We start from the raw sequence: 24,551 nt of genomic DNA, 5'->3' as shown, positions 1-24,551 counted from the left end.
TAAAGCAGATTGAAACACTTGAGTATATAGACATTAAGAAAAATCATGTGGGGTTCCGGTGACGTCATTGTCCAGAATGGCAGCTTAAATCAATAGCTCCTCCGGAAAAACGCATATATTGCCCCATTAATCCATCAAGTATAAGATCTTTCGAAAATACCTGAATTGATAAGGGGGGCCAAGAATGGGGGAAGAAGAATGGAGATAAAAAAACACTACTGTGGAGCCTATGGACGAGAGAAGTGCAACGTGTGGCTCTCCTACACGTGCGCGTGGTGGCGAGGCTGACACGGGGCCTCGTTCAGGCGAAGTGGCAAGTATGATAAAGATTCTGGAAGAGATAAGGGAAGTCCAAAAAGAGATAAAACAGAAACTCAATGATATAAAGTCAAAGCTCGCCAACGTCAATCAGAAAATAGCGGTGGCAGAGACTCGAATTGAGAAGGTGGAAGATCACGTGCAAAACGTGGAACAGATACTAAGTAAGACGATAAAAATATTAAATCAACAAGAAAGTAAATTGCATGACCAGGAGGGAAGATCACGACGGAAAAATATCAGGATTTACAAAGTTCCCGAAGGAGTGGAGGGTTTGTCTATGATGGAGTTTGTAGGAAAATTGCTGTGGGACGCGCTAGAGATTCCCTCCACTACGGAGCTTGAAATTGAGAGGGTGCATCGTGCACTCGTCCCGAGGCCTACTGGAGACAGAGACGGTAAGCCACGCTCAATAGTAATTGGATTCCTTTGATACAGTACCAAGGCAGAGATTCTACCAAGGGCCTGGGGTAAGAAGAGGGTGTTTTTGGACAGGAAATAATATATTTCGATCAAGGTTACCCACCCCGGTGGTCCTGCAGAAACGTAAAGAATACTCTGCAGTAAAGCAAATATTAAAGCAAGGAATGATGAGATTCCAAGCTCCGTACCCTGCTAAACTGCGGGTGTTTTATGAAGATGGTATGCAACTGTATCAGACAGTGGAAGAGGCGACTGCAGACATGAGGAACAGAGGGCAGCCCATCAGCGTGATCAAACCGAGGGAAAGCCTGGCTGAGCAGTTATCCCGATCTGCTTGGGAAATAGTAAGAGAACCGAGAAAGCAGGGGATGGGAGGTGGGCGAGAGAATATCAGGAAGAGACTGTGAGTTTTCCAAACCCCCTCCAGAAGAGCCATAAGGTTTGGCTAACTTTAAAAGTGTTGATAAGATAAACGGAAGCAAAAAGAGATGGTGCTATACCTATCTCAAGAAATACTTATTATAATGTGGATTTTATATTACTCAATTTTTTTTTTATTCATTCACTCCTTTTTCCCCTCCTAAATGAGAATATATATGGGAGGAATATACAGGGAAATCTTTTCTGTGTAATGGACATAGACTTCACTTATTTTTATGGGTACTGTAATGGGGGGCCCCCAACTCAGGGAGGAGCGGCTATCTCCACGGCTAGACATTTCCTCTAGCTCAACCCAGGGTCATCTACTGGAGACCTCGGCCTTGGAATCACACCTTCGTTGACTTTTTTAAATTATTCGTGTTTCTTGGTTCTTATTTGTTCAGGGAGTGGATCAATTAAGTTTTATTCTGCTAATTTCAATGATATATTGACAGATAAATACACATGGCTAAGGACAAAGTAAAATTCATTTCTTTTAATGTCAATGGGCTGTTAAATCCAATCAAACGCAGTAATATTCTATCCAAAATGGAAAAAGAACAAGCCCATGTAGTATATTTACAGGAAACTGGCTTCAGTGATAATGAGCATGGAAAACTAAAGAGAATGGGCTTCACTAATTTGTTTTTCTCCTCATATAAATCAGGACATAGGAGAGGAGTTGCTATTCTTATCTCAAGCAAACTAAATTTTGAAAAAGTATTTGAAATGGGAGATATGGAGGGCAGATATATTCTGGTAAGGGGAATATAGATGGAAATTCAGTTACTCTATTGAATATATATGCACCCCCAGGAAGTGATATTGGTTTCTTTCAGAAAATTACTAATATTATGGTAACGGAAACAGAAGGTCTCCTGATATGTGGGGGAGACTTAAATTTACAATTGCAACCAAAGTTAGACTCTTCCAATAGAAAAACCTATGAAACAAAATCCTAACATAACGGAGTTAATACACTTTTTGAGGATGTTGGTAAATTGATAAATGGAGGGCTCTTTTCCCCGACAGAAGGGATTACACTCATTATTCTGCCCCCCATTCCGTATATACAATAGACTATTTCATAACATTTGGAAAAGGCAAAGACAAAATAAACACCTGTGGAATTGGGACAATAGATGTGAGTGACCATGCACCTATATATTTATCTGTTGATTTTGACCTACAACCAAAGAATACTATTTGGAAACTAAATTCAACTCTACTCAATGATCCCTATTTTAAGGAACAAATTAAAAAAGAAATTGGTCTTTACTTAGAATTCACCTCCCATTCTATGGGATTCTCTGAAGGCTGTCTTAAGAGGGAAAATTATAGTGATATCTTCATATAAGAAAATAAGGAATAAAACATTAGAGGAATTATAAAATAGGCTGAAGGAACTAGGAAAAAAACACAAATTGAATTTGGCACAGGATACATTAAAGGATACAGCCTATATATAAGAAAATTAAGGAAGATATAACAAGATGGAACCTAATTCCTTTTTTTAGTCTCAGTTCAAGGATTGAATCTACTAAAATGAATTTACTGCCCCGACTACTATATCTCTTTCAGACCCTACCTATAGAGATTATTCAAAATCAATTCAATGAATGGAACAAAACGTTATCAAGATATATATGCCAAGGTAAAAGGCCTAGTGTCTCAAAACTTTGCAATTAGTTAAGAAAACAGGGGGATGGGCTTTACTTTGGAGATTATTATTTTGCAGCGCAGTTGAGAGCTGTGATATGTTGGTGCAACCCATCATATGACGCTCAATGGACAAACAATGAAGAGGGGATATTTCCCATCCCCATACAGGCAATTTTGGCTGATAGCAACCTACAAAGGTACATAAATACTATTGATTATCCATGGGTAAAATGGACTCTTAAAATATGGAAAACTATTATAAAAGAATATAAACTAGAGGGAGATATTGCAATTCTTAAATGGTGTGCATGACTCGGATTTTACGCCTAATAAACTGGATGCTAGATTTAAGGACTGGACAGCTAAAGGAATAACAGTTCTTTGCAATATAATGAAAGAAGGAACACTGTTCAGTTTTGTAATGCTTGAAGAGAAACACATTAGAAAAACAAGACTTTTATCGGTATCTACAGATGCGACAGTATCTTAATAGGAGGGTTAAAAATGTAACCAAGGCAAGTACATGTTTGATAGAGCTATTTAGAAAAGTATATAATTCAGATAATGGTAGTAGAATTATTTTAAGCGTGTATAAGAGTTTGTCAAATCTTAAAACACATTTGACTTCATACATTAAAACAAAATGGGAGGAGGGATAATTATATCTGAGGAAGAATGGACAATAATATGGAGGTATCAATGGAAGTGTACCAGTTCACAGAACTGGAGGGAGTTTGGATGGAAAAACTTGATAAGATATTTTATTACACCCTCTCAGAAATCCCATTATGATAGTAACCTCCCTGTTTGCCGGAGAAATTGTGGAAATCAAAATGCAAACCATTATCATATTTTCTGGGATCGCCCTGTTATCAAAGACTATTGGAGTGGTATACACAATGCTCTACAAGACATTTATAAATGTGAAATACCCTTAGAAAGCTCATTGCGGCCAAAAAGTTCTATTCAAAAGGTTCAAAGGAACATCTAAACAAGCCTGATGCATTTTGGAAACAAATCCTGTGGACTGATAAAGTTAAAACAGAACTTTTTGGCCGCAATGAGCAAAGGTATGTTTGGAGAAAAAAGGATATAAAATTTCATGAGAAGAACCCCTCTCCAACTGTTAAGGATCGGGGTGGATCGATTATGCTTTGGGCTTGTGTTGCAGCCAGTGGCACGGGGAACATTTACTGGTAGAGAGAAGAATGAATTCAATTAAATACCAGCAAATTCTGGAAGCAAACATCACACTGTCCGTTAATTTAAAAAAAAGCTAAAGATGAAAAGAGGATGGCTTCTACAACAACAGGATAATGAACCTAAACACACTTCAAAATCCACAATGGACTTCCTCGAGGCTCAAGCTAAAGGTTTTGCCATGGCCCTCACAGTCCCCTGACCTAAACCTCATCGAGAATCTGTGGGTAGACCTCAAAAGAGCAGTGCGTGCAAGTTGGCCCAAGAATCTCAGAGAACTAGAAGCCTTTTGCCCGGAAGAATGGGCGAAAATCCCCCAAACAAGAATTGAAAGACTCCTAGCTGGTTGCAGGAAGCGTTTACAAGCTGTGATACTTGCCAATGGGGGTGTTACTAAGTACTGCCATGCAGGGTGCCCAAACTTTTGCTTTGAGCCCTTTTCCTTTTTTGTTATTTTGAATCTGTAGGCACGTGGCCAAGTGGTTAAGGCGTTCGACTAGCGATTGTGAGTTTGAGCCCTAGCCGAGGCAGCGTGTTGTGTCCTTGAGCAAGGCACTTAATCACACTGCTCTGCGACGACACTGGTGCCAAGCAGTATGCATCCTAATGCCCTTCCCTTGGACAACATTGGTGTCATGGAGAGGGGAGACTTGCAGCATGGGCAACTGCCGGTCTTCCATACAACCTTGCCCAGGCCTGTACCCTGGAGAGTGAAAACTTTCCAGGCACAGATCCATGGTCTCGCAAGAATAACAGATGCCTTATTTTGAAACTGTAAAAGATGGAAATAAAGTTTTCTTAAGATATTAAAGAAATGTGTCATCTTTAACTTTATGCCTTTTGGAAATCAAGTAACCTTTTACTCATTTAGCTATACACAGTAACAGAAATTTTGACCGGGGTGCCCATACTTTTGCATGCCACTGTATATGGATTACAGTAAGGCATTTGATAAGGTTCCCCATGCAAGGCTCATTCAGAAAGTAAGGAGGCATGGGATTCAAGGACCTTGATTTTTGGATCCAGAATTGGCTTGCCCACAGAAGGCAAAAGGTAGTTGTAGATGGCCCATATTCTGCATGGAAGATGGTGACCAGTGGTGTTCCACAGAGATCTGCTCTGGGACCCCACCACTTTGTGATTTTTAGAAATGACCTGGATGAGGAAGTAGAAGGGTAGGTTAGTAAGTTTGCTGATGACACAAAAGTTGGGGGTTTTGTGGATAGTCTGGAGGGTTGTCAGAGGTCACAGTGGGACATTGTAAGGATCAGGAACTGGACTGAGAAGTGGCAGATGGAGTTCAACCCAGATAAGTGTGAAGTGGTTCATTTTGGTAGGTCAAATTTGAAGACAATATAATATTAACAGTAAGACCTTTGGCACTTTGGAGGATCAGTGAGATCTTGGGGTTAGTGTCCATAGGACTCTCAAAGCTGATGCGTTGTTCTCATGGTGTTGTTAAGAGGGCATGTTGTGTGTTGGCCTCGTGAACTGTGGGATTGAGTTCAAGAGCCGTGAGGTAATGTTACGGCTATATAAGACCTTAGACCTCACTTGGAGTAATGTGTTCAGTTCTGGTCACCTCACTACAGGAAGGATGGGGATACTATAAAGAGAGTGCAGAGGATATTTACAATGATTTTGTCTGGATTGGAGAGCATGCCTTATAAGAATAAATTCAGTGAGCTTGGCCTTTTATCCTTGGAGCGACGGAGGATGAGAGGTGACCTGACAGAGGTGTATAAGATGATGAGGGGCATTGATCGTGTGGATAGCCTTCAGGGCTGAAATGTCTAACATGAGGGGGCATATTTTTAAGGTGCTTGGAAGTAGGTAAAAGTGGGATGTCAGAGTTTAAGTTTTTCACACAGAGTGGTGGGTGCATGGAATGCACTGCCAGTGATGGTGGTAAATGTGGATACAATAGGGTCTTTTAAGAGACTCTTAGATACATGGAGCTTAGAAAAATAGAGGGCTATGCGGTAGGGAAATTCTAGGCAGCTTTTAGAGTAGGTTACATGGTCGGCAGGACATTGTGGGCCAATGGGCCTGTAATGTGTGGCAGATTTCTGTTTCTATGACCACCCTTGCCTTTAAAATGATATCAATCTCTTAGGTACATTGTAATGCAGCAGATGTTGTATGTTTGGACTTTCAGAAGGGCTTTGACAAGGTTCCTCACATGAGGCTGCTTACCAAGTTAAGAGCCCATGGTATTACAGGAAAGTTGCTAACATGGTTAGAGCATTGGCTGATTGGTAGGAGTCAGTGAGTGGGAATAAAACAATTTTTCTGGTTGGCTGCCAGTGACTAGAGGTGTTCCACAGGAGTCGGTTTTGGGACCACTTCTTTTTATGCTGTACGTAAATGATTTAGATGATGGAATGGATGGCTTTGTTGCCAAGTTTACAGATTATACGAAGATTGGTGGAGGAGCAGGTGGTGTTGAGGAAACAGGAAGGCTGCAGAAGGATTTAGACAGATTAGGAGAATGGGTAAGAAATGGGAAAGTGATTGGAAGATATTTTAAGTGACCCAGATATATGTGTAATTGGATAGACATAGATTGATTAAGGATAGTCAGCATGGTTTTGTGTGTAGAATGTCATGTCTCTCAGTCTTGGTGTTTTTGAGGAAGTTACTGGGAAACTGGATGAAGGCAAGGCAGTGGATGTTGTCTACATGGACTTTAGCAAGGCATTTGACAAGGTCTCAGATGGGATGTTAATCAGGAAGGTTCAGTCGCTCAGCGTTCAAGATGAGATAGTAAATTGGATTAGAAATTGGCTTTTTCCACTGAGGTTGCTGGCACTGCAACCAGAGATCATGCGTTAAGGGTGAAAGGTGAAAAGTTCAAGGGGAACATGAGGGGAAATTTCACTGAGGGCTGTGAGAGTGAGGAATGAGCTGGTAGCACAAGCTCATTTTAGTGTTTCAGAGAAGTGTGGCTAGATATACGAATAGTAGGGCTATGGTCCTGGTGGCAGTTTAAATGGCTTGGTATGGACAAGATTAGCAGAAGTTCCTGTTTCTGTTCTGTACTTTCCCATGACCACAGCCTGTACAGATGCACAACTGTGGCCGGTCACAGTCTGCACAATGAGATACACTCGGGAAGGCCGGACCTGAATGAAGAGTATAGGGTTAATGGCAGGATTCTTAGCAGTGCGAAGGAATAGAAGGTCCTTGGTATCCAAGTCCATACATCCCTCAAAGTTGCTGTGCAAGTTGATAGGATTGTCAAGAAGGCATATGGTGAGTTGGCCTTCATTGGTTGGAGGATTGAGTTCAAGAGCCATGAGTTAATGCTGCAGTTATATAAAAGCTGGGTTAGACCACACTCAGAAACTGTGTTCAGTTTTGGTTACCTCATTGGAGGATGTGGAGTATTTGGAGGGGGTGCAGAGGAGAGTTACCAGGATGCTGTCTGGATTATGTCAGGGGGTATGGAGGGAAGGCTGGGGCGGGGTTCTGAGTTGGATGATCAGCCATGATCATAATAAATGGCGGTGCAGGCTCGAAGGGCCGAATGGTCTACTCCTGCACCTATTTTCTATGTTTCTATTAGAGAGCATGTCTGATGTGGACAGGTTTTGTGAGCTTAAGCTTTTCTTGGGGTAAAGGAGGATGAGAGATGACTTGGTTGAGGTGTACAAAATGATGAGGTATCGATCGACTGGACCGCCAGGGTCATTTTCCCAGGGTAGAAATGTCCATAAGGGCCATGTGGAAGGGAAGAGTTTAACTGATCTTAGAGAAGGTTAAAAGGTTTCCACAACGTTGAGTTCTGAAAGGCCTGTACTGTGATGTAATATTGTGTAATCTGCTTTGATGTATGAGCAGAAGACAAGATCTTTCCACTTGTGAGATCAAAATTATGCTGGTAGACCAAAGGAAATGTTTCTTCATGGCTAAAACGAGAGGGTACAGGCTTAAAGTATGTAGAGGGAGTCTAAGGAACAACATGCCATCCAGAGGGGAGGGTGTTGCAAACCTACTCTCCATCTCCTGTCTCTGGTGGGAGCATGTTACGAGCAGTTAGGAGGCTTCTTTCTGTCTGGTGTGTGAATTCTGAGAGCAAGTATAGTTTAACACCCTTCTTCTGTTCCCCCTCCCGCCCCCAAAACATCCCTGCAGTCCAGCGGGCCGTTTATAAGGACCTGGTTCTGTTCCTGCAGAAGTCAGACCACCTGACTGGTGAACAGCTGCGTGCTAAGGTACAGGGAGGGATGGGATGTGGGCAGGTTTCAGCCTGTGCAGGGTATGGGGCATGTGTGGGAGGGGAACGCAGAGGTTTTGGGATGTTGGGGAGACTGAGGCTAGTTTGGAAGGGGAAGGAGAGGTTTTGGGATGTTGAGGGGATGGGCTGGTATCAGAAGGGAATGGAGAGATTTCAGGACATTGATGACTGGGATTGGTGTGGGAGGAAGATGAGGTTTTGGGGTGTTGAAGGGACTGCGTTTGGTGTAATAGAGTGAGAGGTATTGGGATTTTGAGGGGACTGAGGTTGATGTGGGAGGGGGATAGAGAGGTTTGGAGGTGTTGAGGGGAGTAAGTTTGGTGTGGGTAGGAGATGGAGAGATTTTGGGATGCAGACGTGACTAGAGTTGGTGTGGGAGGGGACATAGAGGTTTCATAGTCATACTTTATTGATCCCAGTGGGAAATTGGTTAATTGGAAATTTCAGGATGTTGAGGGGACTGGGTTTGGTATGGGAGGGGAAAGGAGAGGTTCTGGGATGTTGAGGGGACAGTTTGATGTGGGAGGGAGATGGAGAGGTTTTGGGATGTTGAAGGTACTGAAGTTGTGGAAGGGATATGGAGAGTTTTAGGATGTTGATGGGACTGGGGTTGATGTGTGAGGTGGGGATGAAGGTGTTTTGGGATTATGAGGGCTGGGTTTGGTGTGAAAGGGAGATGGAAAGGTTTTGGGATGTTGAGGGGACTGAGGTTGGTGTGGGAGGGAGATGGAGAGATATTGGGATGTTGATGTGGAAGTGGGGCAGAGAGGTGTTGGGATGTTGGAGGGACTGGGTTTGGTGTGGGCAGGGAGATGGTGAGGTTATGGGATGTGGAGTGGACTGAGGTTGATGTGAGAGGAGGATGGAGAGGTTTTGAAATGTTGAGTGGCCTGAGTTTGGTGTGGGAGGGGAGATGGTGAGGTTATGGGATGTTGATGGGGACTGGGGCTGGTGTGGGAGGGGAGATGGAGAGGTTTTGTGATGTTGAGGGGGAGTGGGGCTGGTGTGGGACGAAAATGGAGTGGTTTTGGGATGTTGAGGGGACTGGGTTTGGTTTGGGAGGGGAGATGTAGTTGTTTTGAGATGTTGAAGGGGACTGAGGTTGATGTGGGACAAAAATGGGGAGGTTTTGGGATGTTGAGGGGTCTGAGGTTGATTGAGAGGTGGATGGAGAGGTTTGGGATGTTGTCGTGAATGGGTTTCATTTGGGAGGGGAGATGGAGAGATATTGGGATGTTGGGCGAAACTGACTTGTGTGTGAGGGGAGATGGAGAGGTTTTGGGATGTTGAAGCTACTGGATTTGGTGTGGGAGGGGAGATGGAAAGGTTTCGTGATGTTGGGACTGGGTTTGTGGGAGGGGAGATGGAGAGGTTTCGCGATGTTGAGGGGGACTGGGTTTGGTGTGAGATGGAGAGGTTTTGGGATGTTGAAGGGATTGGGTTTGGTGTGGGAGGGAAGTGGAGCTGTTTTGGGATGTTGAGGGGACTGTGGGTGTGGGAGATGCTGATGAATGTGGATGAGGTGGTTCGGCAGGAGTTATTGGTTACTGTTCTTGTCTGATGCCATGTGACCCCGATGAGTGGCAGGGAGGGGATTGTGGAGTGGTGGGGATGTGTATGGGGAGGGGATTGTGGAGTGGGAGGGGATTATGGAGTGGTGGATACAGAGTGGTTGGGTGGTGGTGATTGATATCGCTGCCTGATTTCATTCTGTCTCTGAGTGGAGTGTTGGTGAGGCGCAGTAGGCGTCTGGGGAGGGTCTGGTGACTGTTAACCCTGTCTGATTCCGGGTGTCCCTGCAGTCTGAGCCGAGTTTCGAGCGGGACTGTCGGCTGGAGACCAGCGAGCAGACCAATGGCCCGGAGTTCCGCGAGTCTCGCCAGTTCTGCGATCACTTCCACCTGCTGCGTTTCCACTTCCTGACTCGCGTCTACAATGACTATGTGGAGGAGATCCTGAAGGGATTCCTGGCTGAACCCCTGCCGGATATCGTCATCATTAACTCCTGTGTCTGGGACATCTCCAGGTATGTCAGGCAGGGCTGGGTGCTCCAGATGGCACTGCGGGAGGGTCTGTGAATAACCCACCCACAGGGATGGCTGCCATCAAGGCAGTGTTGTCTTCCTCTTCTCTGCCCCCTGCCCCCCCCGCCTCCCGCCCTGCCTCCTGCCCCTGCCCCGCCCCCGCCACCTGCCCATTAACTCCCATCCAGCCACGGCTTCTCCCCCTACCCACTCTCACTTCCCAGTTCGAGTGGCCGCACTCACCAGAGTGTGTGGGTCAGCTGTTGCAAATGTGCCATTTGTAATGGAGGTGATGTCTGTTGTGTGTTGTATGTGATAGCTGTGGTGTGTCACTGGCACGTGTGATGCTGTGCATATTACAGGTGTGTCATATGATACTGTGTCACAGGCATGTTAGGTGATGCTGTGACATGTCACAGGCATGGCATGTGACAGTAATGGGTGATGTGTTTCACCCGTGTTGTGTGACACTGTGGCGTGTTGCAGGTACGGTGAAGACTCCAAGATGGAGTACTGGAGGAACCTTGAGCGTCTGTTCACCCGGCTGAGGGAGGTCCTGCCAGCTGACTGCTTGGTCATCTGGAGCCTGGCCATGCCCCTTGGCTCCCGGCCCAAGGGGGGATTCCTGCCCTCTGAGGTAGGACTGGCAGTTGTGATGCAGGGGGAAGACAGGGCTGGGGGTGAAGTCAGCTCAGTGCCTGCAGGCGGATGTGATGTCTGTGGGGTTGAGACAGGGTGAGGGAGACGGTTCCTGTTGGGACATAGATCTCACGGGGAGATGCAAGCGGTATGGGGAGAGGTGGGGTTTGGGGGCACAAGTGGGAAGGGAACAGGATTCAGGGGTGGTGATGCAGCTGCACTGTGGGAGGGTGGGGGTCAGGGCTGGTGTGGGTGGATCGGTGGTGGGGCGGGTGGTTTCCGTCTCACAGCCGCACTGAGGGAGGGTTGGGTCAAAGACGGTGTGAGAAATGATGCGGTCGGTAGGAGGCGATAAGCACTGGTCTCTAACGTCCCTCCCTCGCTTTCTCATAGCTGCAAAAGCAGTATCCACACCTGCGCGAAGATGTGATGGAGGCGAATTTCTACGTGGCAAAGCTGGCTGCAGCTTACAACCTTGACGTGCTGGACCTGCACTTCAGGTTCCGGCACCGGCTGAGTCAGCGAGCGCCAGACGGGATCCACTGGGACCAGCGGGCTCACCGCACCATTACCCAGCTACTCCTGCATCATATCGCAGAGGCGTGGCACATCCATCTGCCCCCGCTCAAGGCTTCAGGTAACACCCCCCATTTCTACTCCCCAGTTCCCATCCTCTCCCCTCCCCCGATTTCCATCCTCTCCACCCCCCCACCCCTGATTCCCAGCCTCCCCCCACCCCCGATTCCCAGCCTGTCCACCCCCCCACCCCCGATTCCCAGCCTCTCCATCCCCCACCCCCGATTCCCAGCCTCTCCTCTCCCCTCCCTTCCCCAGCTCCAACCACATCCACATTGTCCAGACCTAGAGCACACACCTGTCCCGGCATGAGGCTCCAGGTAACACCCCCCCATCCCTCCTCCCCCCCCACCCGATTCCTATCCTCCATCCTCCCCCCCACCCGATTCCTATCCTCCATCCTCCCCCCCACCCGATTCCCATCCTCCATCCTCCCCCCCACCCGATTCCCATCCTCCATCCTCCCCCCCACCCGATCTCCATCCTCCCCCCCCGATTCCTATCCGATTCCCATCCTCCCCCCGATTCCCATCCTCCTCCCCACCAACCCGATTCCCATCCTCCTCCCCCCCCCCACCCGATTGAAGCACCTTAAACCTGTGCCCTCTTGTGTTACCCATTTCAGCCCTGGGAAAAAGCCACTGACTATCCACACGATCAATGCATCACATTATCTTGTACACCTCTATCAGGTCACCTCTCATCTTCCGTCGCTCCAAGGAGAAAAGGCCGAGTTCACTCAACCCATTCTCATAAGGCATGCTCCCCAATCCAGGCAACGTCCTTGTAAATCTCCTCTGCACCCTTTCTATGGTTTCCAAATCCTTCCTGTAGTGAGGCGACCAGAACTGAGCACAGTTCTCCAAGAGGGGTCTGACCAGGGTCCTATATAGCTGTAACATTACCTCTTGGTTCTTGAACTCAATCCCACGGTTGATGAAGGCCAATACACCATACGCCTTCTTAACAACACTGTCAACCTGCACAGCAGCTTTGAGTGTCCTATGGACTCAGACTCCAAGATCCCTCTGATCCTCCACACTGCCAAGAGTCTTGCCATTAATACTATATTCTGCCATCATATTTGACCTACCAAAATGAACCACTTCACACTTATCTGGGTTGAACGCCATCTGCCATTTCTCAGCCCAGTTTTGCATCCTATCGATGTCCCACTGTAACCTCTGACAGCCCTCCACACTATCCACAACACCCCAACCTTTGTGTCATTAGCAAATTTTCTAACCCATCCCTCCACTTCCTCATCCTGATCATTTATAACAATCACGAAGAGAAAGGGTTCCAGAACAGATCCCTGAGGCATCTGTTCTGGGACACATCACTCAGACCTAGATAATGCACCTGCCCTGGCAAGGTAACATTCCCCATCTCCACTCCCAAGTCCCATCCTCTCCCCTCCCTCCCCCAGCTCCAACCCACACTCACATTGTCCAAGCCTAGAGCGTGCACCTGCCCCGGCACAGGGCTCCAGGTAACATCCCCCATCTCTACTCCCCGATTCCCATCCTCTCCCCTCCCCCCAATTCCCATCCTCCCTCAGCTCCAGCCCACACCCCCATCGTCCAAGCCTAGAGCATGCACCTGCCCTGGCACAGGGCTCCAGGTAACATCCCCTATCTCTACTCCCCGATTCCCATCCTCTCCCCTCCCCCCAATTCCCATCCTCCCTCAGCTCCAGCCCACACTCCCATCGTCCAAGCCTAGAGCATGCACCTGCCCTGGCACAGGGCTCCAGGTAACATCCCCCATCTCTACTCCCCGATTCCCATCCTCTCCCCTCCCCCCGATTCCCATCCTCCCTCGGCTCCAGCCCACACCCCCATCGTCCAAGCCTAGAGCGTGCACCTGCCCTGGCACAGGGCTCCAGGTAACATCCCCCATCTCTACTCCCCGATTCCCATCCTCTCCCCTCCCCCCGATTTCCATCCTCCCTCAGCTCCAGCCCACACCCCCATCGTCCAAGCCTAGAGCGTGCACCTGCCCCGGCATGAGGCTCCAGGTAACACCCCCCATCTCTCCTCCCCGATTCCCATCCCCTCCTCTCCCCTCCCTCAGCTCCAACCCACACCCCCATCGTCCAAGCCTAGAGCGTGCACCTGCCCTGGCACAGGGCTCCTGGTAACACCCCCGTCTCTCCTCCCCGATTCCCATCCTCTCCCCTCCCCTCGATTCCCATCCTCCCCCCTCCCCTCCCTCAGCTCCAACCCACACCCCCATCGTCCAGACCTAGAGCGTGCACCTGCCCTGGCACAGGGCTCCAGGTAACACCCCCATCTCTACTCCCCGATTCCCATCCCCTCCTCTCCCCTCCCTCAGCTCCAACCCACACCCCCATCGTCCAAGCCTAGAGCGTGCACCTGCCCTGGCACAGGGCTCCTGGTAACACCCCCATCTCTCCTCCCCGATTCCCATCCTCCCCCCTCCCCCCCGATTCCCATCCTCCCCCCGATTCCCATCCTCTCCCCTCCCCCTGATTCCCATCCTCCCTCAGCTCCAGCCCACACCCCCATCGTCCAAGCCTAGAGCGTGCACCTGCCCTGGCACAGGGCTCCAGGTAAGCCCCCCAACTCTCCTGACACCACATCGCTACAGCTTTTAAAAATATTAGAATAGATAGATAGGCTTTTCAGATATATAAATAGTGAAAGAGAGACTGCTGGAAAATGACACTGGAGAGGTAGCAGTGGGTGACAAAGGAATGGTGAACGAACTTCATAAGTATTTTGCGTCAGTCTTCACTATGGAAGGACAGTCAAATAACCAGCCTGAAAATATAAAAGAAAATTATAATAATGAGGTAATTGATCAAAGCTACAGGGAAGTATCTACAGGAGGCAAGGAGCTGGGTGACCGTCAGGAGGATGGAAATGGGCAGTTAGAGCAGAGCGCCTCTGTGGCCATTCCCCTCAAATATAAGTATACCACTTTGGATACTGTTGTGGGGGATGACCTCCCGGAGGAATGCCACAGCGACCAGGTTACAGGCACTGAGCATGGGTCCATGGTGCAGAAGGGAAAGAGGGAGAAGAGGGGAGTGGTAGTGATAGGGGACTCGATGGTGAGGGGAACAGACAGGAGATTCTGTGGACGTGAACGGGACGCCCGGATGGTATGTTGCCTCCCAGGTGCCAGGATCAGGGATGTCTCAGATCATGTCCACAGCATCTTGGAGAGGGAGGGAGAGCAGCCTGATGTCTTGGTACAAATTGGTAGCGATGACGTAGGAAGGAAAAACAAAGAGGTCCTAAAGATAGAATTTCGAGAGCTTGGCAGAAAGCTGACAACTACTACATCGACTCAGGCCTAGAGGGCCGGCGTCAGGCACGATGACGGACTCTCCACTTCTCCCTCTCCCTCATCAGTGTGTTCAGTTCATCTACATTAGTCGCGCTGCTGTCTTCTAGGAGCGTGTTGACCATAGTCTTGGGAGGGCGCCCAGGGTTCATCCTCCCGTGCTTGGGCTCCCATATGATGACTAGGCTGGCAGGTAGCTCGGGGTGGCGTAGACAGTGCCCCGCTAGTTGCTGTCTTCTCACCTCAATTTTAGTGGTGAGCATCGGTAGGTCCTTATAGAGCTCCACGTTTGTCATGTGCTGTTGCCAACTCACGTCAAGAGCAATCTGGAGCATTCGTGTATAGCAACCATCTAGAGGCTTTCGCATCGTCTTGGTGAGTGTCCACGCCTCGCATCCATACATGAAAATGGACTCTATGACTGCTATGAAAATCCTCTTTTTAAGCCCTCTGGTCAGGTTCGACTTGCAGATTTCCTTCATGTCGTTCATAGCCCTCCATGCCAGTGCCTTCTGTATCTTTATGTCCTTCTCCGAACTCATCATTCTTGATCGGAGGTACTTGAAGTCAAAGACTTTCTTAATGGTATCATTCTTTACGGTCTTGATGAGAGTACCTTCGTCGCAGTTAAACGCCATGTACTCTGTCTTTTTAGCGTTTAGGTGAAGTCCAACTTTATTGCACTCAATTTCCACTTTTGTCAGTAGCTGCTGTGCTTCCTCCATCTGGTCAGGGAGCAGGACTATGTCATCTGCAAAATCGAGATCTGTGAGCATAGCTGGTCTGACGCTTTTGGTTCGTCCTGGTTTTATGGTAAAACCAAGCTTGTCATGACCTTTGGTAGCTTGACATAGAGCGTAATCAATGACGATTATAAAGATATAGGGTGCCAGAGTGTCTCCTTGCAGCACACCAGCTAGGAGCTCGAACACTGCTGTTTCTCCATCTGGTGATACAACTTTCGCCATGGTTTTGGTATAGCTGGACTCTATTGCTCTCAGTAGATGGTCTGGCACTCCGTAAGCTTTCAGGATTCTCAGCATTTTACCTCGGTGAATGGAGACAAAAGCTTTGCGAAAATCGATGAAAGTAAGCATGGCTGGTAGGTTGTTCTTGACTTCCTCGATGATCCTACGGAGAGCAAGTATTTGCATTACTGTTGTGCGCTTCTGCCGAAAACCATTCTGATTGAATCTTAGCTTAGGGTCAGTGGCGGTGCGAATCCTGTTCAAGATCATCCGATTGTATAACTTTGCTAAGATGCAGGTCAAGCTGATACTGTGGTAGTTATCTGTCTTCGTGAGGGATCCAGACTTGGGGACTGGGATAATGTTTGAGAGTGACCACTGTTCTGGTTTGTCACCTTTCATCAATGCCGTATTACATATGTCCAGCAAGATGTCGTCTAGGTCGCAGTTCTTCAGGACATCTGGTGGTATCCCATCTGGTCCAGCATTCCTGCCCTGTTTGAGTGCCTATTTGGCCTCCTTCAGTTCCTCAATGGTGAATGGGCCATCATCGATGTCGACTTGCGTTAGTATCGTGGGTATGTCCTCTTCTTCCATGATCGTTGGAGGGCTTTCCAGCAGGTTCTTAAAGTGGGTAAACCATGTCTGGACATGGTCCTCTGCTGTTTGAGGTCTTCTTCCGTCTTCTGATCTCGTTGACCAGGTGCCATGCTTCTCCATGCTGCTTGTCTTCATTAGCAGCCTCTACCTCTCTAATCCCCTCAGCTAGTTCCTCTTTCTTCAGTTGGTCGTAGGTGGCAAAGAGATTCTTTGCTGTCTTGACCTTGTCTCTTAGCTCTTCTGTTTCACTCGGCAAGACAAGCATGGACCACACTTCTTGCTGCGACGACGTCAGGTTGTTTCGAGATCCGGCTCTTCTTGATTCGCTTCACAGTAGACAAACTCTTTGTTGCATCTGTGTGTGCATCTATGAGCCATTGATAGTGGTCGGTGGCAGTCTCTTCCTCCCCCCTTTCCAGTGGGCCGAAGTGATTTCTCACCTCCACGGTGTACTGGGCTTGAAGAATAGGTTGTGAGGAGAATGCCTTCCAGTCCACCTTCTCCTTGGGACCTGTGGCTTTGGGTTGCCGCAGGCTCAGTCTCACTTGCATTGACACTACACTGTGGTCAGAACTGACTGAGTTGAAGGTGCTGTAGGCTTCTGTGTTGATCACACAATTATGCCTTTTTGTTTTTACGAAGATGTAATCTAGCTGTTTCCTGTAGACGGAGGCTCTGTTTTTATATGTCCACAGTTTACCAGCTCGCTTCTTGAATTGTGTGTTGGCGGCAATGAGACTGTGTTCCTGGATGAAATCAACTAGATATTGTCCACTTCTGTTAGTAAAGTCTTGGTATGAGTATGGAACATCTTCCAGTCCGACCTGGGCATTAAAATCGCCGAGCACGGCCAGGAAGTTATGTGCCGGTATTGAAGTGACAGCTTGGTGAAGTTTACTGTAGAAGGCCTCCACCTCCTTCTCCTCGCTGCAGTTGTGCGGGGAGTAACAGATGACAGAGGTCGCCGGTGCATCCCCTCTAGCACTGTGAACTTATCTCTTTGTCAGGGTGTACATGACGGTGTTCTTGGATCCCCAGGATGGAGATCTCGTATCTGCTTGCCTGTGATGCCAACTCTGTGCATCGAGGCAAGAGGCAGATGGTGTTTGCGTTGAAGGTTGAGATGACCGTTTTTACCTTACAGCGCAAAAGAGGTGCAGTTCGCTCGGCCCCCTTGTCGGACTCAACCCTCCCCGTGGGGTTTGAGGTTGCATCTTCATACTGCCTGTCTCGGCCAGGGTCTGGGCGTTCCACAGATTTCCTGAGCACTCCCGACTCTGGAAGTATAGGGTTTGTTGGGTTGTCTGTCATCATGATGCCTGATATAAAGCTGAGAAGCAGTGTAGTAAGACTGGATAAAGATCAGGGGGTGGTAACCTTGTTAAGGCATTGGTAATCACCACATGGGCAGCAGCCACCATGGCACTTGATTGGCGTACAATGCCAAGTCTTTCCACATTGGCAAGCCCAGCTTTGCAGTTGCCAGCTTTTCAGGGTCCGGTCTATGCGCAGGTCACTTGTGGAAATGGGGTGATTGACACCATGTTTTGTGACTAGTTGAGAATGTGGGCTAGGTGAGATTTGGGAATTCGCCCAGCAGTTGAGTGAACTCCCATGAGGTGGTACATGCACTTGACCGAGTTGTTGTGGGGAACATATTGTGGAGCAATTTAACAACCCAAAGTCCTTGACATCCACAAGCCGGCAGTTCTTGAGATCAACCAACAGTCCTTGGGCACGCAGTGGAAAGCGGCCAGTGCGTGAGTGGGCCAGTGAAGGAGTGGAGCTTTGAGGCTTTGACTCGAGAGATTCTGGCAGTTTTGGCAGTTGGTCTGTGCAATCAAGTCAATCAAGATTTGAATAGCTCAGATTCAGCAGAAAGCAGCTGATTGGGCAGTCGAAGTCAGGCGACCAAACATTTTGAAAAGCTAAAACAGATAAATAGAGGGATAACTCAAGCGAAGCGGCCAGTGCATGAGTGGGCCAGTGAAGGAGTGGAGCTTTGAGGCTTTGACTCGAGAGGCTTCGACTAGAAGAGGCGGAGGATGAGCTTGTTCCCAGTTAGTTTTTACAATGTCTCCTGAGATGGTGATGTGCCTCTCATGTGAGATGTGGCAGTCTTGGGGGAACTCCCCTCTCATCAGAGTCACATCTGCCAGAAGTGCATACGTCTGGGCGATCTGGAAGACCGTGTAAGGAATCTGGAGCAGCAGCTGGATGACCTTCGACTCATAAGGGAGAATGAGGCAGTCACAGATGAGAGCTACCGGGAGGTAGTCACACCTAGGCTGTCGGAAGCAGGTTGTTGGGTGACAGTCAGAGGGGCGGAAGCGAAGGTGAGCAGACAGGTAGTGCAGAGCACTCCTGTAGCCATTCCCCTGAATAATAAGTTTACTGTCCTGGATACTGTTGGCGGGGACGACTGACCAGGTGTGAGCCATGGTGGCAGGGCCTCCGGCACTGAGTCTGACCCTGTGGTGCAGAAGGGTGGGACAGAGAAGAGGAGAGCTGTCGTCATTGGAGACTCTATAGTCAGGGGAGCAGACAGGAGATTTTGTGGACGTGAGAAGGACACCCGCATGGTTTGTTGCCTCCCGGGTGCCAGGGTCCGGGATGTCTCTGACCGGGTGCCACGGCATCCTGGTACGAGAGGGAAAGCAACCAGAAGTCGTGATACATGTTGGGACCAACGACAAGGGCAGGAAGAAGGATGAGGTCCTGAAGTGTGAGTTTCGGGAACTAGACAGAAGGCTGAAGAACAGGACCTCAAGGGTGGCGTTCTCAGAATTGCTGCCAGTGCTATGTGACAGAGATAGTAAGAATTGGAGGAGATGGCAGTTGAATGCATGGCTGAGGAGTTGGTGCAGGGAGCAGAGTTTTAGATTTTTAGATCATTGGGCTCTCTTCTGGGGAAGGTGGGACCTGTACAGATTGGATGGGTTGCACCTGAACTCGAAGGGGAGCAATATCGTTGCAGGTAGGTTTGCTAGCGTGGTTCGGGAGGGTTTAAACTAATTTCCAAGGGGGTGGGACCCAGAGCGATAGAGCAGTGAAAGAAGTGCATGGAGTAAAGCCAGATCTAACATATAGAGAGGCTTTGAGGAAAGAGAAGCAGAATAAATGGTGTAAAGACAGTAAGGTAGAAGGGCTGAAATGTGTGTACCTCAATGCAAGAAGCATCAGGAACAAAGGTGATGAACTGAGAGCTTGGATACATACATGGAATTATGATGTAGTGGCCATTACAGAGACTTGGCTGGCACCAGGGCAGGAATGGATTCTCAATATTCCTGGATTTCAGTGCTTTAAAGGGGATAGGGAGGGCGGAAAAAGGGGAGGAGGGGTGGCATTACTGGTCAGGGATACTGTTACAGCTACAGAAAGGGTGGGTAATGTAGCAGGATCCTCTTTTGAGTCAATATGGGTGGAAGTCAGGAACAGGAAGAGAGCAGTTACTCTACTGGGGATATTCTATAGTCCCCCTGGTAGCAGCAGAGATACAGAGGAGCAGATTGGGAGGCAGATTTTGGAAAGGTGCAAAAATAACAGGGTTGTTATCATGGGTGACTTTAACTTCCCTAATATTGATTGGCACCTGATTACTTCCAAGGGTTTAGATGGGGCAGAGTTTGTTAAGTGTGCCCAGGATGGATTCCTATCACAGTATGTGGACAGGCCGACCAGGGGGAATGCCATACTAGATCTAGTACTAGGTAATGAACTGGGTCAGGTCACAGATCTCTCAGTGGGTGATCCACTGCTCCCTGGCCTTTAGCATTATCATGGAAAAGGGTAGAATCAGAGAGCACAGGAAAATTTTTAACTGGGGAAAGGCAAATTATGAGGCTATAAGGCTAGAACTTGTGGGTGTGAATTGGGATGATGTTTTTGCAGGGAAATGTACTATGGACATGTGGTCGATGTTTAGAGATCTCTTGCAGGCTATTAGGGATAAATTTGTCCCGGTGAGGAAGATAAGGAATGGTAGGATGAAGGAACCATGGGTGACAAGTGAGGTGGAAAATCTAGTCAGGAGGAAGAAGGCAGCATACATGAGATTTAGGAAGCAAGGATCAGATGGGTCTATTGAGGAATATGGGGAAGCAAGAAAACAGCTTAAGAAGGGGCTGAGAAGAGCAAGAAGGGGGCATGAGAAGGCCTTGGCAAGTAGGGTAAAGGAAAACCCCAAGGCATTCTTCAATTATGTGAAGAAAAAAAGGATTTCAGGAGTGAAGGTAGGACCGATTAGAGATAAAGGTGGGAAGATGTGCCTGGAGGCTGTAGAAGTGAGCGAGGTCCTCAATGAATACTTCTCTTCGGTATTCACCAATGAGAGAGAACTTGATGATGGTGAGAACAATATGAGTGAGGCTGATGTTCTGGAGCATGTTGATATTAAGAGAGAGGAGGTGTTGGAGTTGTTAAAATACATTAGGACAGATAAGTTCCCAGGGCCTGACGGAATATTCCCCAGGCGGCTCCACGAGGCGAGAGAAGAGATTGCTGAGCCTCTGGCTAGGATCTTCATGTCCTCGTTGTCCACGGGAATGGTACCGGAGGACTGGAGGGAGGCGAATGTTGTCCCCTTGTTCAAAAAAGGTAGTAGGGATAGTCCGGGTAACTGTAGACCAGTGAGTCTTACGTCTGTGGTGGGAAAGCTGTTGGAAAAGATTCTTAGAGATAGGATCTATAGGCATTTAGAGAATCATGGTCTGATCAGGGACAGTCAGCATGGCTTTGTGAAGGGCAGATCGTGTCTAACAAGCCTGATAGAGTTCTTTGAGGAGGTGACCAGGCATATAGATGAGGGTAGTGCAGTGGATGTGATCTATATGGATTTTAGTAAGGCATTTGACAAGGTTCCACACGGTAGGCTTACTCAGAAAGTTAGAAGGCATGGGATCTAGGGAAGTTTGGCCAGGTGGATTCAGAATTGGCTTGCCTGCAGAAGGCAGAGGGTGGTGGTGGAGGGAGTACATTCAGATTGGAGGATTGTGACTAGTGGTGTCCCATAAGGATCTGTTCTGGGACCTCTACTTTTTGTGATTTTTATTAACAACCTGGATGTGGGGGAAGAAGCAACACACATCAAAGTTGCTGGTGAACGCAGCAGGCCAAGCAGCATCTCTAGGAAGAGGTATAGTCGACGTTTCAGGCCGAGACCCTTCGTCAGGAGTCACACATGAAGCTGCTTAACAAGATAAAATCCTATGGTGTTACAGGAAAGATATTGGCAAGAATAGCTGACAGGCAGGAGGCAGGGAGTGGGAATAAAAAGGGCTTTTTTGATTGGCTGCCAATGACTTAAATTTTTTGAAGCAGATAGGACTTTCAGTTTGGTTGCTGGCCGCTCGACCATGGTTTTCGGTTGGGCGCCGGGAGCTCGGAGAGATTTGGTGGGGGCGGGCGCCCGCCCAGGGGCCATGGTCAAGTGGTCAGCGACTTGAGCCGGCTCCCCCACCGGACTTAGTCTAGTGAGGAGGGTGTGAGGACACCCAGCAGGACTAAAAAAAACAAGACCTGACAGAGGGCAGATGAGTTCCTTGTGAGCCAACGGCCATCTTCCGTGGAAGAGATTAAAGCCTCACCACGTATCTACGAATCGTATGCTATGCACCAAGTTAGAAGAGACGTGATGAACTTGGGCGCTGCACCGTGTGCCTTGACCTGCCCAAGGCCTCCGCCTAAGGAAGGGCCGAGCTCGAAGAAGCGGCCGCGGCTGGAGGCCGACACGGCCTGGGGCTCGAGTTTGGCGGGGGAGGCCGGTGCCAAGGCGGCCAGTGAGAACAAACTGGAGGAGAGGCTGTACTTGGTGCTGTCGCAAGATTGAAGAAGATGGAGGTGCATAGCCGCCAAACCCGGATTCGGAACGGCACCCACTGACTGACTGACCGGTGACTACTGATGGTCCTCGGGGGTCAGTATTGGGACAACTACTTTTCACGTTGTTTGTCAGTGATTCAGATAATGGAATTGATGGCTCTGTGGCAAAGTTTGCAGATGATTCAAAGATAATTGGAGGGGGTAGATAGTGCTGAAGAAACAATGCGATTGCAGCAGGACTTGGACAAGTTGGAAGAATGGGCAAAATGTGACAGATGGAATACAGTGTTGGGAAATGTATGATAATGCACTTTGGAAAAAGGAACAATAGTGCGGACTATTATCTAAATGGGGAGAAGGTTCAAACATCAGAAGTGCAGAGGGACAGAAGTCCTCATGCAAGACTCCCAGAAGGTTAGTTTACAGGTTGAGTCTGTGGTAAAGAAGGCAAATGCAATGTTGGCATTTATTTCAATGGGAATAGAATATAAAAACAAGGAAATAATGCTGAGGGTTTATAAAGCACTAGTTGGGCCGCACTTTGAGTGTTATCAACAGTTTGGGGCCCCATATCTCAGAAAAGATGCGCTGGCATTGGAGAGGGTCCAAAGGAGGCTCACGAGGATGATTCCAGAAATGAAAGGGTTATCATATGAGGAATGTCAGATGGAGGAGGGGCAGGTAGTGTTGAGGAAACAGGTAGGATGCAGAAGGACTTAGACAGATTAGGAGAATGGGCAAGAAAGTGACAAATGAAATATAATGTTGGAAAATGCATGGTCATGCGCTTCTAGAAATAAATGTGCGGACTATTTTCTAAACGAAGAAAATCCAAAAATCTGAGATGCAAAGGGACTTGGGAGTCCTTGCGCATAACAGCCTGAAGATTAAAGGCTGATTTATACTTGTGTGTCAACTTGATGCCGTAACCTATGCGCGTTGTCAGCATTTATACTTGTGCGTTGGTGTGTCTGCGTTGCTCTGCAATTCGCACACATCACGCATGCGCACACACCTGCCTGCACAAGGCTTCATGGTCATGGTAGTCTTTCTCGGGGTAAACAAGTTTAAAGTGAGTGTCCTTTCTCGTAAAAGCGAAATGTGTCCTCCATAATTTCAGAGGTCTGTAAAGCATTGCAGCCAGAGTTCCTTTCCTGCCCTTCAGTCGCCCAATGGGAAGCTATTGTAGCACAGGAGGAAATGCGATGCGGCCAGGAGGACCGATCACAGTTGTTGTGGTCTGCATTGCTGTGACGCGTAGTTACATTTTGGGAGAGGTGCGCGTCAGGCTACGGCGTAGGGATCCGTGTAGGCTCTGCGTAGGGTTTGCGGCGATGCCGTACCTATGGCATCAAGTTGACGCACAAGTATAAATCAGCCTTTACTTATCATCACAAGAGACTCAGCAATCTCCTCCCTTGCTTCCCACAGTAGCCTGGGGTATATCTCGTCCGGTCCCGGTGACTTATCTAACTCAATACTTTTCAAAAGCTCCAGCACATCCTGTTTCTTAATGTCTATGTGCTCAAGTGTTTCAGTCCACTGTAAGTCATCCCCACAAGTGCCAAGGTCTTTTTCTCTGGTAAATACTGAAGCAAAGTATTCATTAATTACCTCCACTACCTCCTCTGACTCCATGCGCACGTTTCCTCTCTCGCTCCTGATTGGTCCTATTCTCACACGGCTCATCCTCTTCCTCTTTAATTACTTGTAGAATGTCTTGGGGTTTTCCTTAATCCTGCTCAGTAAGGCCTTCTCATGGCCCCTTCTGGCTCTCCTAATTCCATTCATAAACTCCTTCCTAGCAACCTTGTAATTTTCTAGAGCTCTACAGTACCAAGTTTCTCGAACCTCTCGTAAGCTTTTCTTTTCTTCTTAACTAGATTTTCTACATACTTTGTACACCATGGTTCTTTTACCCTACCGTCCTTTCCCTGCCTCAATGAAACATACCCATGCAGAACTCCATGTTCCCTGAACAATTGTCACATTTCTGCTGTGCATTTCCCTGAGAACATCTGCTCCCAATTTATGCTCCCAAGTTCTTGCTTAATAGCATCATATTTCCCCCTACCCCAATTATTCCCAAATCGTCTGCTCCTATCCCCCTCCAGCACTAAGGTAGAGGAGATAGAGTTGTGATCACTACCGGCAAAGTGTTCTCCCACTGAAAGATCTGTCACCTGACCAGGTTCATTTCCCCATAGCAGGTCAAGTACAGCCTCTCCTCTTGTAGGCTTATCTTCATATTGTATCAGGAAACCTTCCTGAACACACAAAACAAATTCCACCCCATTTAAATGCCTTGCACTAAGAAGATGCCAATCGATATTAAAATTTCCC

The 24,551-nt window shown here is 48.1% G+C and overlaps 1 protein-coding gene across 3 annotated transcripts in view; it reads left to right on the top strand.

Moving 5' to 3' along the window:
• Positions 1-24,551, top strand: part of fam113 (family with sequence similarity 113) — a 99,423-nt gene that overhangs the window by 27,405 nt on the left and 47,467 nt on the right. For all 3 annotated transcript variants that reach the window (XM_063047238.1, XM_063047239.1, XM_063047240.1), the window contains exons 3-6: positions 8,161-8,240; positions 10,066-10,289; positions 10,774-10,924; positions 11,320-11,563. In XM_063047238.1, coding sequence (XP_062903308.1) covers positions 8,161-8,240; positions 10,066-10,289; positions 10,774-10,924; positions 11,320-11,563 — 699 coding nt within the window. The remainder of the gene's footprint in view (positions 1-8,160; positions 8,241-10,065; positions 10,290-10,773; positions 10,925-11,319; positions 11,564-24,551) is intronic.

Source organism: Mobula hypostoma, chromosome 4 (assembly GCF_963921235.1).
Source record: "Mobula hypostoma chromosome 4, sMobHyp1.1, whole genome shotgun sequence".
Lineage (NCBI taxonomy): Eukaryota > Metazoa > Chordata > Chondrichthyes > Myliobatiformes > Myliobatidae > Mobula > Mobula hypostoma.
Note: the sequence above shows the minus strand (reverse complement) of the source record. Positions and strands in the feature narration are given on the sequence as shown.